This window comes from Chlamydotis macqueenii, chromosome 7 (genome assembly GCF_036417535.1).
Source record: "Chlamydotis macqueenii isolate bChlMac1 chromosome 7, bChlMac1.mat, whole genome shotgun sequence".
Classification (NCBI taxonomy): domain Eukaryota; kingdom Metazoa; phylum Chordata; class Aves; order Otidiformes; family Otididae; genus Chlamydotis; species Chlamydotis macqueenii.
The window spans coordinates 34668104-34685618 of record NC_141562.1 but is presented as its reverse complement, the minus strand read 5'-3'; the positions used below and the strand labels follow the sequence as shown (position 1 = coordinate 34685618).

The following is a 17515-nucleotide window of genomic DNA, read 5'->3' as shown; positions in this document are numbered from 1 at the left end:
CTCTTGTTACGAGGACAGGGAGAGCTTAAAAGCCGAGTTTAGCGACTGATCTGCCCGTGTGAGATGCTCGCAGTGTCGTCCCTAAGGAAACATATTGCAGTGCGTGTGAAAACCAATGAGTCTCATCAGTTCTATGCGATAGACTTTTCATGCTACAGCAAATTGTTGAAAGCTTTTTATATTTAGCCCTGGAATTTTTCCGGTCGCGTCCCTTCACCAGATGCGGTGTGTTAATCTGCTGTTTACACCTCTAGGCTGACGCTGGGTAAACCCCTGGGAGAAGGTTGCTTTGGGCAAGTCGTCATGGCCGAAGCGGTGGGGATTGACAAAGACAGGCCAAAAGAAGCGGTGACTGTGGCGGTGAAGATGTTGAAAGGTAAGAAGATTGGGTGATTAGGGATCAGAATGGGCGATATGGTGGTTCTCATCCACAAAAAGTTTCTTTTGTGGCATCTGAACTCTGTCATCGTAGGGAGGGTCAAAGAGCACATAGCTGACCTCAGCCTTCAGCAGTTTGGGGTGTAAATCTATGCCTTTGACAGCATGTTTATCTTGAACAGTGAGTATTTAGGAGCCAGGAGATGTATGAGCATTGTGTGGGTCTCTCTGCTTTTAGTTTAGTTCGCGTCAGAGGCTTTCCATGTGTACATTCGCTCCAGGTGGTTGATGCCTATTTATTTTCAATTTAATTGTAAGGTTAGTTTGCAGGAAAGACAGAGTTATTGGCGGTTTGATAGCTAAGGACAGCATTTTTATGTCTGATATTACTGTGTTGCCTCTTAACATATGAAGTAGTGGTTAGGCCATCAAAGAGGTTGAGAGTATTTTTTTGAGGACATAATGTATGACTTTGTAAAAGGTACAGTGCATACTGGAAAACAAGTTCTGTGTTCTGCACTTTGAAGCACAGGTTTTACACCAACTGGTGAGCCTTAGTGGATTTCGGGCTGGCACGCTAGAAAATAACTGAACTTGTGTCTTGTACAGATGATGCTACAGAAAAAGATCTATCCGACCTGGTGTCGGAGATGGAGATGATGAAGATGATTGGGAAGCATAAAAATATCATAAATCTCCTTGGAGCCTGTACTCAGGATGGTGAGTAGAGAAAAGAAAGTAAGCCAGGACTTTCCTACTGGTCTCATTAATCATAATTTCTCAGGAGGTTTTAAGGAAACAGTTATGCCATGATGGGATTTTTAGACATTTCCTCAGCTTAGCAGCAATATTTTAACTTCTGTCTCTCATTATACTTGCAGGTTTAATATGAGAAAGGGTACTATATCACATGAAAACTCTCTAATCCCTTGCTGTAGGGAAGAAAAAGACATTTTACAGGGGTTTTACCCATACCTGTTGTTCTGAATTGTCAGTCCTGCTTTAGTGGAACTTGTATCCCATGAATCTGAAATCAGCACTTTTACTTTCTACAGTGTTTTTATTAAAAGCTAATTGTGTCATGTAAAGCGATGCAGAATGGTGTAAAATTCTGGAAATTAAAAAATCTTAAGAAGCAGTTTCCCCTTGTTTGAGATCTTGTGGCTTTTCTTGTTTGAAAATGCTTGCTTTTAGGACATGGCATAGTCTGGAAGGAATCGGTCAGAGTTTAGGTACTATCAGACAGTAGTTGTAGCTCTGCCATTGTCCTCCTACACAGGTTTGGGCCAGTCACTTTGCCAGGTCCAGACCTCCTTTTATTTCAAGTTGTGCTTACTGATTTCGCAGTTAAACATTTATTAATTCAGTTCATTTTTTCTAGAGTGCTAAAAGCGTCTTTATGTCAAAACATTTTACCCTTTGACCTTACTCCAGTTTTCATACTATTCTGTTTATCCCAAGGTCCGTTGTACGTGATAGTTGAGTATGCTTCCAAAGGAAACCTGCGTGAGTACCTGCGAACGCGCCGCCCGCCGGGGATGGAGTACTCGTTTGATATTAACAGGGTACCAGAAGAGCAGATGACATTCAAGGACTTAGTGTCATGCACATACCAGTTGGCAAGAGGCATGGAGTACCTGGCATCACAAAAAGTAGGTAGAACTCAGCAAGTACTGCACAAAGCACAGGGTGTGTATTTGTTAGGCACTTTTTAAAGTTGAATTTTGTTCTCATCTCGTTTATGTTCAAGAATTTGCTGGGAGAAGGACCTTTCTCAAACAAGTTGCATAATCCACACTCTTGATAATTGGTGGGAAAATTAATACACTTAAAGTTTTTAATCTCTGTTTAATGGCATTGGTAAAATGAGGCCCGGAAGGGATCATTTAAAGTAAATATTACGTACATATCTGCACTTTGAATTCATAAGCACAGGTGGTCACTTGATGACACGAGTCACATTACTCCACCCATGAGACATCAGGCACCATTTGCCTTCTGTTTCCAGTTCAATCGACCAAACCGGCTCACGTAGTGATGTAAAATAAATGAATTCAGTTAGTGAAAGGATTTACAGAATGATAACGGGCACAGTTGAGAAGACCACAAGATATCAGGCCAAAAATTTTAAACAGAAAAGGCAAAAATAAGTGGAGTGTATTAGTCACTGTAAATTATGTGCTTTACTTAAAACTGGTGTTTGTCAGGGGACTAAGCTTGAAAGAATTTATTTATCCTGTCCCTAGACACTTATTTCTTCAGCTTTACTTTGAATGTTTTTTTTTTTTTTAAACCAGTAATTTGATTGAATTACAGTTATGAAACCTTAAATAGCCCTATATAACTAACTCTGTAAACATATTGTGGCTTGGTGGACAAGCAATCGTGAATACCCTGGGTGGTGTTTGGACCCGATGGCTAAACCAAAGCACCAGATATTGATGATAAGTACTTCCTGTGAGATGTGGAGTGGTTAGTGGGATTTATACTGGTTTCCAGTCGTGTCCACTCCCAAGTATGGAGCTGTTTTTAACCAGACCAGAGCTGAGAGTAAATATCTGTTCCTGTTGTGCAGAGTAATTTTTTTTAATTACTTTTCTGCACTTGTAAAGGTTAGAAGGAGGGGGAATTGAGGTCTAATTTTGCTTTTACCTATTGTTTTGAAGGAGTAATTCTCAGCGCAGTAGGGTAGACAGGGAGACATGCATGACACCAAAAGAAAATCTTCTGATGAAGTAAGCATGAGTATCGTATTAGGTAAAGCACCTTAGGATAGCTCTTTCTAAGATAATGAAACATTTGCCTGGCAATGAGCCATGTCCCAAGAAAAAAAGAAGTGTTGGAAAAGAAAAAATGAATCTTTTGATTGGCAAATCCTGAGAACAAGCTTCCACCTGAGAAGCTCTCAAGTGCTGTTGTAGGACACGTGAAGAAGGTGTGCTCTCGCACAGATGCACATGGCAGAACCATTTCATGCTTGGTCCAGTTCCTTTGCAAAAACACTTGATCAGCACTGTGCTGAACTTGACAGAATGTGAAGCATTGCACAAGGCAGAGGGAAAACAAAGGCGGCACATAGTAAAACTATTCATTCCAGTTCTTCAGATATCCCACCATTTCTGTTTGTATTTCACTAGTTCTTTTCCCCTTAGGGATCCATTTGTTGAGCTGGAATAGTGAGAGAGCTGGTCTTCTCACGGTATTTCTGTCATGCAGGAATTGTGAGAAGGCCAGTGTTCTTGTTATTTCAATCCAATAAATGGCTGACTGAGACCAAAAAAAGAAAAAAAAAAGTGGGGGGGGGAATGTAAAGAAGATTTTTTTTCCTCACAAAAAGTTCTTCCCTTACAAGTAATGTACATTGGAAATGGGATGTTGTTTCAAAGTTGGATTGGTGCTTTTTAAAATTCTGTTGACATGTCCTCTCCATCGTTGCAGTACGGTGCAAGAACAATAGGGGAGCTGGCCCAGATCATTGCAAAGAAAAAGCAAATCACTAGGGCCAGTGGGTCACTATGAAACCTGCCAGTTATGGAAATCAATAATGGCACCATTTTGAAGATAGGAAGAGTCTCAGCTGTAAAACTGTAGGGTATGAGAAAGCAGAAGTATATTGACACAAGACAGCAGGGTTTGAATCATTGTTGTATTCACTCAGAGGTGTTACGTGCCGTTTGAGATGCTCTGTGGTACCCCCAGCCTGCCGCTCTGGAAAGCTGTAGATCCTGTGTCGCCCCTGGTAGTCTCATCAAGATACCTTGGATATCACAGGGCATCTCAGGTGACAATGCGTACTTCTCTGTGGGCAGCTGGATTGAGTTCCTAGCCTCTTGGAGGATGTTCTTGTAGGGCTTGAGAACAGGGGCAGGGAAGCAGGAAGGCTGGCCTGTATTTTTTCTGCTGGTGTAGCATTGCTGATGCTGAATTAGAAGACTGATTTGATGCCAAAAGCATGTGCTGTTGTCTGGTCCTGCGCACATGAAGGCATTGCTGGAGCAGGTTTTTCCTGGCAGTTCCCAATGACTAACCCAGTGAGGAGCAGAAGCTTTGTAGGCTCATTTTGCCCATGCAGGATAAGAGATCTCAGAAAATTGCTGGGGCAAGTTGTAATGCAAGAAAGAAATTGGCTGTTGTACAGGGTTTTTTTGGTAGTTGTTCAGTCCAGAAAGTCTATGCACATGCTGAAATAAAGAGGGCAGCATAAAGAATAATCCAAAATTGAGCAGGGGAAAAAAAACAAAGTTGAAAAGAAGTAGAATATCCTGAGGGGATTCCAAATGCAATGTTTCTTACCAGCCCCTGCTACCACCTCATATCAACCCTAACAGGGCTGCTTAAACACAGGAATAACATCCAGAGCAATCACAGCATCCTTTCAGTGTCAGGGATCAGTAGCAAGTTTTCAGGATAATGCTGACATGAAGGAAAAATCTCTGAGGAGAGAACATTTTTAGTTTCAGTATCAAAGCTGTTTAAAAAGCAAACAGTCCAGCCATTGTGTTGTTTGGTTGGGTTTGTTTTTTTTTTTTTATTTGATTAAATTGTTATAGTCCTATGGTTGAAGTAAATAAACACACCCTAGACATACTTTAAAATTATATTCTGTGGTTATCTCTCATATTAAGGTCTTTTATATTAAAGTGGTTGCACTGATCCAGACTGTCAGGTTTTAGCTCTGGTGAGATGATATAATTTAAGAGAAGCAACTTAATAAACTGCTCATTAACAGTATTTGTGATGAAAGCACTGCAATACCTGTACCTGGACAAGTGAAACCGTGAATCACAAACAGCATGGCACAGTCTGGGTCACTGCCCAAGCTTTCACCCTTAGCAAAATATAAGTCTTAAATAAAGCAGGTTTTTCTAAGAGGCTTCTTAGGGCCGTTGTTCATCTTGGAAATACCAGCTGAGGGGATGGATTGCGATAATTAAGACAATTATATTTCCCAGGCTTGTAGTACATGTGTGGCTTTCTCACCTTGTGCTTTAGGTTAAAATCTGTAAAGGAGACTTAGTCATGGTGCAGAAGTAATTTCACTTTTACAGCAGTTTACTTCAGTGGGCCTTTTTTTTTTTTTTCTCTCCTTTTCTTTCCAGTGTATTCATCGAGACTTGGCTGCAAGAAATGTCCTGGTAACTGAAAATAATGTCATGAAAATAGCAGACTTTGGTTTAGCCAGAGACATCAACAACATAGATTATTATAAAAAGACTACTAATGTAAGTGGATAGTTTTCTTATCTCTGGAAACAAGTGTTTCTTTCAATGATGCTCTTCAAAACTGTGGTTGTACACTTAATGGGCTTCTGCTACAGCAGCCTCACTTTTCAGTGCAGACAGAAAACAGGGCTCAAGGACATAAGCACTTCTGTCCCCTCTGACAGCGACAGTTACAAAGATAACCAAAGGGGCTGCATGTTGTATGGTTTATTAGAAATGCTAAAATGCAAGAATTGGTTTTTGTATGTCCCCGACTCCAGTTGCTTGCAAGAAGTGGAAATATTCCTGTTGATTCCAGCTCATTTTGGAGCAAGCCTAGGATCTTGAAAAACACCGTATAAACTGTGCTAGCAATAATAGTAATAAAAATCCTGTTTATGTGTGGTAATGCCACATCCAGCTTTGTGCTTTTTGCCTGTACTTAGCTTGTTACGTACAAGTTATGGCAGTAGTGTCAGAATGGGGCTAGAGGTTGAGAAAACTGATTTTTACCCCCAGCTCTGTCACCGTTTTGCTGGTTAACCTGTACCAAATCACGAAGATAAAACTTTTTAGATGTAGTTACTGGTTTGAACAGCTTACAGCACTTTCTCAGAGGTCTCTTAACATCCCGATGAACTATGCTTGGCTTTTCATTTCTACAGACTTTAATTATTTGTATAAATATTAATTATAAACGATCATGTTAAGTGACTTATCTGTGAAAATAAAGCACTAAGTGATTAATGGCATTTTAACGGTAATATCTGCCTACTTCCAAAAGAGAGAGCGACCAGGTTATGGCTGTGTCAGTACTGGAGGGAGCTGAACCCTCTTTGTATCACAGTTAGTGCGATTCCTGGGCGCTGAGCAGAGCAGACTGTGTGCAGAGCAACAGGCAGTTGTGACCGTGAGCTTTGGGTCACTGCAAAAGGTGGAACAGGAAAAAAAAAATCTTGGGTTTAGTCATCAACTTACTTTTGCAGACAAGCCTATTTTTCAGAGGATTTTTTTTTTTTTTTTTCTTTAAAGAGCCATAGTGGAATGGTCTTTTTTATTTTGATTTGTTTATCCTATTGTTCTCCTTGCAAGCAGTCTGGGAACTTCAATGCTTTTAATTTTATCTTCAGTGTTTATGTCCATTTTTCTTAACGGCTTCCCTGCTTTGTGCATATAACATGTCGTGTTCTCCCCCGCCCGCCCCCCCCCGAATTCTTAAAGGTAAATTATGTGCTGGTTTGCATTATCAGACTGTTGTCTGAGAATTGATTAATTTAAAAAAAAAAAATTGGTTTTGAAATCATCCTGTGAATTGCTGCCGCTTTAATTTTTCTTCCCTTCCCCTCCAAACTTACAGGGACGGCTTCCAGTAAAGTGGATGGCTCCAGAAGCTCTGTTTGACAGAGTTTACACGCACCAAAGCGATGTGTAAGTGCCCTGATGTGAATGGGTGTTGGGGGGTGGGAAGGGGGGTTGTTTTGGTTTATGTTCGTTAAAGTTTAGGGTACTTCTAGGATATTTCAAATTTTCCTGTTGTCCTTTACCTTTAAGCGTTTTCTTCTGTTTCACATATTAGTAGACGGAACAGGACTTGCCCTTAGAAAGTGAGGATTTTATGGTAGACTGCTAACCAGTGCTCTGTTACTAATCTGCCCAGTTTCAAAGCACATCAAAGGTGGAAAACGCTAACCTCCTTCTGTCAGTGCGGAAGTTTCCCCCCTTGAACTTATTTACGGATGTGCAGCTACAAAGAGTCTATCTAATTTGCTTGGCTTTTGACATACTCTGGACTTCCTTCAGGTTTAAAAAAAAAAAAAAAGAGAGAGAAAAGAAAGAAAGAAAAGAGAGGTTCTGAAAACTTCTTATTAAAAAATTTGTGCTAAGATTAGATACAATAAAACATAGGCTGGCTGGGTACACTGGAAAAGTTTTCTCTGATTTTTTAGAAGTGGTGTTGCTTCCCAGCAGTACTTCACATGTAGTAGGAAATCGTTGGACCCTGACACTTCAAAATCTTTTAATGTGTGCACGGAGTCGCTGGCTGATGCAACCGCTCAGGATTTATTCTGCTTCCTATTACAGTTTCCTAGGCCCATCACAGTACTCGCATGCGTTGAGCTTGAAGTAGACGTGTATTTTTTATGCGATGCAGATGAAGATCTTATGTTTTTTATTTCTCCAAGAGAAGCTGTTAACCGTAAAGGGCTGGATGCTTCCCAGCACAGGTGTAAAAGGTTATGCATGTCAGTGCAGGGTTAAAAAGAAGGGCAGTGTGGAGAAAATAAGAGAGATCTCCTTTTTCTTTAACCTGGGTGCACTTCCTGAGCTGCTCTCTCCTTAAGAAAAGCGTTTACTGAGGTTTTCCCTGCAATCTTTACATTATTTACGAAGGAAAGTATATACACAGTTAAGGGTGGATCAAACTTCTGTTTTAAAATAACATCTTGGCAAAATATTTAAAGTGAATGTGAAGTACACCACTGGTTCAGGACTGAAAGCCAGCCTGAGCTCCCCAGCAGTCAGGGAGCATGAGGATTTCAGTGCTGGAACTTGGAGGCTCTTGGCCCCGTGGTGACTTTGAAGCTGGCTAAAGATAATATTATCGTACGTTTGTGCAAATAGTTTACTAGAAGACGGTGCTGCCAAGCTAGGAGAGCTGCAGAGAAGCTCGGGAGCCAGCACGCTCTGTGCTGTTGCTCACCTGGCAAAGCCGCCTGCCAAAGAGCCTGAGGTCGCCAGCGAGGCGAGATGGGGCAGGCGCTGGAGGAGGTGGCAAGCAGGCAGGAAAACTGGCTTTAAATGATCCTCCTTCATTTCCTAACAAAAATTAATTAAAAAAAAAACAGAAGAACAAAATTATGCAAAATATTTTTGTTTTGAACAGTTTGCTTTTTCCAAAATATCCCACTGCATAACTGCAAACCAGCCCAGCTGTGAATATTGTGTCAGTAAGCAAAGCTGTAAAGACGCAGTTCTTTGCAGTAGCCCTGGAAACTTGGGTGCTCGGAGCACACCAGATAAAGGCAAAGGGTGTGCTTGAGAACGTGCTCAGGTCGATCCCTGTTCTATATGCTGCCCACACATCTGATGAACTTCAGAGACCGATGTCCCTATCTGGTCGGTCGGAGTTGGAAGGGAGGGACCAGCAGTCACGGCATCTGCTGCAGACACATCTCTGTTTTCAGCAGTAAGACTGATCTACTAACGCAGTTTTCTCTTTGGTTTCTAGTTGGTCATTTGGTGTGTTAATGTGGGAGATCTTCACGTTAGGAGGATCGCCCTACCCAGGAATCCCAGTGGAGGAACTTTTTAAGCTGCTTAAAGAAGGGCACCGAATGGATAAACCTGCCAACTGCACCAATGAACTGTAAGGACCCTTGTTGCTTTACTGGGGTTGAAGGGCACAAACCGTACTGAATTCACGTGGTTAATTCTACCCCCAGCAGAATCAAACATTTTTCGAACAGCTTGAGTCTGAAACTGTGGATAAATGTATGTGTCCATAGATATGTAAAGGAAAGGTATGAAAAGATCTTCAGGAGCTGTTTGACAGAGGATACTTCTTTACACACCCGTTGAAATCCCATTTTAAAAAGAAGAGATCATCCAGAAGCCAGTCTTCATCAGTGTTTTTACACCCATGTTTGTTTTATTTTAATCTAATTAATATGAAAATTGCAAAATGGCACACATACCACCAGTCATATGTAAGGTACATTGGACTGGTGTTGTACACAACAAAATAACATCTGGGAACTTCTGGTGATGAGGGGGATAATGTTTTCTCTTTATAATATTTCCGTATAGCTCTTAACTATTTAATTTTTTTTTTCCATTTTAATTTCTTCACTTTACAATCCTTAACGTGCCAAAATTTTGAAGCATGTGTAATGTAATACCATTGGAATTCCCAGGACAGAAGGCTACAGAATTGGGTCCACAAAAGATAATTTAGACACTGGGCAGGAGAGACACAGGAGCAGAAATGCACCTTTGAGGGAAGGGAGTATTGCACAATTTTGGGGAAGTCACTGGTCCATGTGTAGGGCTGTGGGTGTTCGCTGCTTTACTTGTAATAAAGGACATTGTGTATGAAAAGGTTTATGAGAAGGACGTGTGATTTTAATTAAGCCAAGAAAATGTGTATTTCTTACAGCTATATGATGATGAGAGATTGCTGGCATGCTGTGCCCTCGCAGAGACCGACTTTTAAACAGTTGGTAGAAGACTTGGATCGGATTCTCACTCTCACAACTAATGAGGTAGGTAAATTGTTTCCCTCCATAAGCTGCAGATCAGAACAAATGGTTCAGGAGACGGATGGAATTTATTCAATTATGAAATCCTGCTCAAGTTCTCTTCTTGTTCTGTTTGTCGTTGTCCTCTGAGGTTACACGCAGTTAAACTATGTGTCCTATGAAATCCTTGGTTTCTTGCCATTATGCCTTGATTTGTGCAGCTAAACAGAAACACATCTTTAAAGTGTTTTTGTTTATTTCTCATTGCATCTTTTGATGTTTTTTTTACATAGCAGTTTTGAGGGACTACATGTGGCAGGTTCAGAGGCAATGTTTATGTTTCAACATGAGTTTCATGTGAAGGAGAGATGTAGAGTTCATGGTGTTTTTCATTTATCGACTCAGTTTGATCCCCAGGCATGATATCTAGGTCAGAAGAGGAGAAATCATCAATGGTGGATTTCAGATTATATGTCTGAGAGTGAATTAGGTTCACTGAAATAGCTCTCTGTGGAGGGAAGGAGGACCCATGGGGAACGTGTGAACAGCCATCCAATTATCCAAAGGTCCTGCTTCAGGTTGGGATATATGCATGCAAAAAGGTTCTATTTGAAGAGCGTTCTTTCAGAGGTCTGAGATATTATTAGTTTTAGCAAGGAGCACACTGATTAGGGTATTCACAGAGGGATCGGTTCTCTTATCACTAAACCACATGCACCTTTGAGGAAGATTACAAGTGATGGAAATGTTGATTCTTTTGGTGGAAGCTTCTTTTGAGAGAAAGTGCTTGGTGCCCCAGAAATATTTTGTAAATTCCTATCATTTCTGAGAAATCATATTTATGATGGGAAGAAAAAAAAATAACAAAACCTTTACAGAGGAAAGTTGCACTTTGTTTTGGCCATCTCAAAATACATTTTTCAGATTTGCTGCGATTATAGCACTTTTTGTCGGGGAGGGGAGGTAGAAAAAGATTTGCATTGCTTTATATTGGTCCTCAACATTACTTTCTGATTCTTCAGAATTATTGGAGAAATAAAAACCAGATTATTAAGCAGCATTATGAAAAGCTGTATGCAACAGAGATGACAGACAAACCTGAGTAAGGGGATGCCATTTTTTGTGGTCATCATTTGCCCAGTAGATCTGGTTGAAAAAGGTTTTGGCTTCAGCAGCAGCTATAAATTTATCTGGATTTTGTTTTGTAATGTTTGCTCTAAGAAGTGGCACCTTGAGGGATGGCTCAGCGATGAGGCAGGAATAAGCGCTCCCTACGGAGTCGGTAACACAGCTCTGCGTACCGTTACCGTTTTCCTCTCATCCAGTACTGACTGCATCTTTTCCTGCGTAATTTATATATGATTTTACAAGAGCGGTTGGAGGTGGGCTGGCTGCCACTGCGGAGCGCTGGGTGGCTTGGACTGGATATGCATTTGCAAATTCAAGAAGGAGGTTCTGGCCTGCAATTCTGAGCCTGGGAAAGAACATTGCTTTCTTTTTCGTGTGCGTTTAACCGTCTTGCTGTCCCAGTCCGTGTGCTCATGGACCTGGAAGGATCTCAAAGGTAACCTGAAAAGGCCTTTAGGGTTATGTAAATTACTTTAGACTAGAATCATAGGAAAAACAGCTGGAAAAAGCTCAGGAACATGTCCAGTCCATCTGATCGGCCTACGGCAGGATCCACTCCATGTTTGTCATTCCTGACAGATGTTTATGTAACTTGTTCTTAAAGATCTCCACTGCTGTATTTCTGCATCACCCCTTGACAGTTTATTGCTGTGTTTCATTAGCCCTACTTCTTGAAAGTTTTTCCTAATCTCTTACCTTTCAACACAAGATACTACTTTTGTCATATTTGTCCTGGACATAGAAAGCAAATTATTTCACTTGTCTTTGCAGCACTTTTTATGTTCCTGAAAACTCATCATGTTCTCACTCAGTGTCTCCTGAGAACTCCAGCATGTCCCATTTTCCTCCATAGCTTTTGAGACCTCTGATTTTGTGTAATCTGCACGGTTTTCCTGAAGTGCAGGTCCTCCGTGCATCAGTCTGACAATACTTCCACTTATCCTTTCCACATTCTTATCCACATCCATCCTTATTCTTCTGCTTATACGTCCACTTTCCCTTTCCCCCCAACGACACTGTTGATACAGGGTCAGCCTGGTTTGCTCAACAACCTCAAAAAAATGCTGGAGCAGGCAATAGTATCTTCTTCTGCATTTCTGCAAGTAATTATTTCTGCTTAAATGGTAACATCTTGCTCTTCTCTGTAGAGAAAAACCTGTAGGGTTTTTCTGTGGGTGTTTCGTTTTGGGGTTTTTTGTTTTTGTTATTTTTTGGTTTTGAGGGGTGTTTTTTTTTTCCCCAGAATGACCCTATTCCCCTTGTTTCCCAGAGTTGTGGGTGATGTTTCCCCAATCCACATGGATCCTCATGGCTTTGTCATTATATCAACACCAGGAACCATCCTAATGCTGGAAACTTCTTATGCCCTTTTATGTGACTCTGGCCCTTGGCACTGGACAAGGAGGCTGGAGAGGGGATAAGGATCCCGCGTTCAGTACTGGATTCATAACTGAATTATATCAAGTCTTTTGATATGAGGAGCCGTGCCTGATATCCCATGAGAAAGCCCTCTTTCTTCAAGTACTGGAATACTTTCTTCTTCTGTGTGTCTACAAAGTGGCTGATTATTTCTGATCACGTAGGACTGGTTTGTTAATGGATAAATAAGGGTTAAGATTGTCCTCGTGGATCTTCTAAAAGCCTAGGCAGCAAGACAGGCAGTAACCATAGATACTGCCTTCTCTTGCTGTCTACTGTATTTATTGGCATTTCAAAACTTACATTCCTCCCTTCTTTTAAAATGGTAACCATTTTTTAATGATAATATGGTAACGATTGAATTTCTGACTTAAAAAAATATGTTAACTGAAGAACTGAATTACCCCAACCCTAAGCACAGCAGCATAAAGTACCGACTGAGGTGGAAGACTTGTCTCATCAGTACGATCATAACTTGTGGTTTAGCAAATGAAGAGATTGCATTTAAATGAATGCAGCTGCCTTTAGAAGTTGAAAGAGAAGGAACATTTCAAGGGGAAAAATAACTTTATTCTTCTGCCAGAACTGTTGTTTCTAGAAAAAGAGCCTTAACCCCAAACTTGGATTCAGCAGATATTATTTCCTTTTTTAATGACTGCTTTGGTCATGGCTACTCTGGAACACACACACACGAATATGCAGTGTAAAAAAACCTCAAATCTAGTGAATTTATTTTTTTTTCCTTTCTGTTCTTTTTTGCACATATGCCACTGCATGTTTAGACACAAATTTAATATCACAGAATATAAAACAGATATTCAAAGTGACCAAAGGAATATAAAGTTGGAAGTATCTTTCCCTCTCCAAATCATTACCATGTGCTAAACAAAAATGGTTCTATTTAGGGTGAAATTTCATTTTTATCATTGCGAGTGAAAAGTCCTCTTTTGATGTGGTTGGCATGTTTATTTCCAGTGACGCGGCTGATGCTGGGGATGTTGGACTTCAGAAGAGTAACGGGTTATTGGGTCGGTTTTTCTTTCTCTGGTCGAGCTCCTTGTTTTATGAGGTATTTAAGCAACAGGCAGTCTTGAACGCAGTTGTGTTACAGAAATGAGTGTCGCTTTTCAATTATTCTTTTACCCACTGTATTATGAAGCCAAGTCAGACCAGTGGTAACACGTTATTGTCAGTTTTACTCACTATCTAAAAATGCAATTTATTTCTTTTGTCACAGGAGTATCTGGACCTCAGTGGACCTCTCGAGCAGTATTCACCTAGTTACCCTGACACGAGGAGTTCGTGTTCTTCAGGTGATGACTCTGTTTTTTCTCCTGATCCAATGCCTTATGAACCTTGTCTTCCCAAGTACCAACACATGAATGGAAGTGTTAAAACATGAAAAGAAATCATACGGAGGAATAAAGAACCAAGAACATCAAGCTACCTACCATACACAAAACAAAACTTTTTCTCCAGGACCTTAATGTTTCTGCTTGTACATATGAAATATGGAAAAAGGAAAAAAGAAAAAAAAAAAAGCTTGGAGGAAAGCATTCAGAACCTACAGAAAGAATCTCATAATTTGCAACTTTTAAATATTCCTGTCAAAGAAGAATGTTTAGGAGCTGTGTCTAGATACCCATCGCTCTCAATTTTCTGGCTTCCTGTAAGCTGCAACAGACTTTGTTTGTACAATGGACCAGTTGGACTTGAGGCAAACTCTGGGTCTGCCTTTCTTGTGTATTTTGTAATATTTGGAGAAAATATATGTTGGCACACACTTACAGAGCACAAATGCAGTATATAGGTGCTGGATGTATGTAAATATATTCAAAATATGTATAAATATATATTATATATATTTACAATGAATTATTTTTTGTATTGATTTAAAAATGGATGTCCCAATCCACCTAGCAAATTAGTCTCTTTTTTAACAGCTATTTGCTGAATGCTGTTCTTACACAGAATTTCTTAATTTTCACCATCCAAAGGTGGAAAATACTTTGCTTTCAGGGAAAATGGTATATCATTAATTTATTAACTAATTGGTAATGTACAAAACAGTTAATCGTTTATAGGGTTGTTGTGTTTTTGTAATTTAAATGGCATTTCTATGCAGGCAGCACAGAGAACTAGTAGATATGTTGCTCAGACTTTACTAGTTTTCGGATCTTTAAAAAAAAGAAATATTTACAGTATATAACTAATTTTGGGGAATTAAACTTTTGATTTATTTGTGTTAAAAACTGCAGTGTCAGATGGTTATTCTTGTCAAAACCAAATCCTTTAACAAGACAGTCTTTTATTCTCAATACCTGTCACTTTAGCAATTTAACTCTTTAGCGATGTTTCCCGTGGCCAAAAAGCAGAATCACTCCACATACACACAAAAAAAAAAAGGAGAAAATTTTAAAGAGGGTTCCTAAAGTAAGGGAAGACATGAATTTGTCTATAACCATAGCAGAATGTACCGCTCTAAAAGGAGCTGAGCTGCTACCCTGAGTTGCACATGCATCAAATTAACTACAGTTCTCTTCCCTGAGTTGGATAATGGGTTCCAGATCTTCTGGCCTGGATCTTTTGCCTTTTAGACTATTCCTCCATTGTAACTGAAGTTAAAAAGAGAGAAGTTGTTTGTAACGACAATTTGCCATAGGGATATCAGCGTGTTTTTAAAGGGATTAATTCATGCTGACTCCAGTATTTCCTTCTGATCCATTCCATAACAGTAGGTATAGCACTGGCCTGTGCTAAAATATCACTGTTGTTTGTATCTTTTTACGGACGTCTTGTGTTTTTACTTTCCAAACGCTCACACTGATGTGGCCATGCGATATGAATGCAAATTACACTGTTTTATGTGGTGATTTTTTTTTTTAATTGGGTAAAAGAAGTATTAAAATCTGTTAACTTTTGTACTGACAATAAAATGTTTCTACAGATATTAATGTTAAAATTACAAAATAAATGTCATGCAGCTTATTTTTCCTAATCCTTTGTGTCATACAAAATGGTTTCCTGAACATCAAGTGATGGAACGCATCCAGAAAGGCTTCCGTTGGCCTTATCGTAGATCCTAGATTACAAAGCAATTCCTTCAGGAGTAATGCTTTTCCCTCTGTGTTATAAATGTCTCTTCATGAATAACGCGGGTTATTTGAGCAAACATACGTACCATCTTTGGTGATGGAGGGATGGGACACTTATTTGCTGGAATATGGTTTGAAGTGTTCATAGTGTAGACATAAAATATAGTCTCTTTTCATTTAGTCAGGCTGTATCCTTTAATTCCTGAGGTTTCTCATTTGTTGTTAGGCTGGAGGACTGTTTGTGTAGAAGATTAAAAAAAAAAAAACGTAACTGATGGAAAGACATAGTCATCATGGAAAGAGTATAAGTTTTGTTTCGGTGGTTTTTTGGGGATTTTTTTTTTTTTTTACTTGAAGAAAGACGCACCAGACTAGCTAGTGCTTGAGACAGAAATGGGAATGTTATGGTCACATTACTCCTTCAGGTTAGCCAGAAAAGGGTTCTTGAACCTGGTCTTCACCACATGTTGTAAAAGTGCTCCAGACACCAAACTATTCTTTGGTTTCTTTTCATCTCTTTCTACTTTGACCAGCAATCCTGTACCAATCCCAAGAAACTTTCTAAAAACAGCGCCTGTTAGTAACTGGTGTTTTCCAACTGAGAATTTTCTGATTGAAAAATTCCCAGTGGCTCCACTAAAAAATAACAATTCCCTTTCCCCACGACGTCTATTGCTATTAGCAGCAATGGTAGCTACTGTCTGACAGAAACCGCAGTGTTCCTAATGACACATGGCTGGTTTTAAGATTCGCTTAAAGAATATCAGAAGATCTTGAATCTTTCTCTGCTTGTATTGAAATGAAAGTAAAAGCATCTACTTTGCTATCTTTTTAAAGATGGAACATGATGAAAAAGGAGCAATTGAATAACATGAACTTATTTGGTTACCTTTGTTTTGTTTTAAATAATTTATTTGCTTTTCCTTTGTTTCTATTTTAGTTCTTAAAGATTTAGGTTTGCGCTTTGGAGACAGACCACAATTTCACAAACTCAATTTCTGGGGGAGAAGCAGAACATCCCCTGTGTGTGGATTTGCGAGAGGAAATTAGGCAGCAGAAAATAAATTGTAGCATTGAAGTTTGTTTCTCCAAAGGAGATGTCTTCTTTATTGCCCTGCCTACCTTTGACTCGTTCACGAGAAGAAAGGGTTAGGAGTTTGGATTGCTAGCTCATCAGAAAATGAAGTTGCTGTTAGTAACAGGAGCAATAATGAAGAGTAGCATTATGTCAGGAAATGAATTTATATTGCTGTGGATAATGAGGATTATGTTCTGTGGATAATCAGTTTCCTGCAGCATCTAATTGTTTCTTGTCCTCCATTTAAGTATTGATTCTTAGCAACTCTGTGCAATGTACGAGGAAATATGGATTTGAAAACCAGCTTTATTATCAAGTCCACAAACAAGTTCATGTTGCCTGTTTTGGGTTTTTTTTCCCCACTTTTTTTAACTATAATATAGCAAGCAGCATGGGTTATATAGATTGGATAAGAATATAGCTTCTGTTCTGTCACTTTTTCTCTTGGGATACCGTTCCGTATCTGTTTTGTTATGCTTTTACAAATCGAAGCAGTGTGTGATTGTTAGTGTTAGGGAAAGGTAAAGCACTGTTAGAAGACAAGTCCTTTAGCAAACCTTCCAGAAACCTTCATATGCTTTAGTTTTGTTTTGATGTTTTTAAGTAGTTTTGGATACTCAAGGGAAAAACGGAAGCAAAAAAGTTGCTAATCATGGAAGGAAAGAAAAAAGCCATAGAAGGGAAAAAGCCAACCAACACCTGTTTTTGAAAGGTCATCTGTCCATTCTGTAACCAGGAAGTTCTGCATCTGCATAATTTGATCTAATTATTATAAAAATATTTAATTTATTTTTTTCCACAGTAAACATATTCAATTTGCTGTAATGAAGCATAAGTTACCTCCAACAATTTGTGCTTGGAGAGACCATCGAACCTTCTGCGCCTCTAAATATGTCTGTGTACTTCTCAGCTTTTGTTACCATGAGTCCTGAATGCCACAAGCCCTGAATGTTACAAGCGGCTCAAGTGCCATAGACT

General features: G+C 39.5%; 1 protein-coding gene across 6 annotated transcripts in view; it reads left to right on the top strand.

The window, feature by feature from the left end:
• The window catches only part of FGFR2 (fibroblast growth factor receptor 2), an 83752-nt gene extending 68975 nt beyond the window's left edge, over window positions 1-14777 (top strand). For all 6 annotated transcript variants that reach the window (XM_086751826.1, XM_086751825.1, XM_086751824.1 and 3 more), the window contains 8 exons: window positions 255-376; window positions 988-1098; window positions 1840-2030; window positions 5478-5600; window positions 6937-7007; window positions 8809-8946; window positions 9736-9841; window positions 13602-14777. In XM_086751826.1, coding sequence (XP_086607952.1) covers window positions 255-376; window positions 988-1098; window positions 1840-2030; window positions 5478-5600; window positions 6937-7007; window positions 8809-8946; window positions 9736-9841; window positions 13602-13766 — 1027 coding nt within the window. In that variant the 3' untranslated portion in view covers window positions 13767-14777. The remainder of the gene's footprint in view (window positions 1-254; window positions 377-987; window positions 1099-1839; window positions 2031-5477; window positions 5601-6936; window positions 7008-8808; window positions 8947-9735; window positions 9842-13601) is intronic.
• Window positions 14778-17515: the final 2738 nt, after the last annotated feature.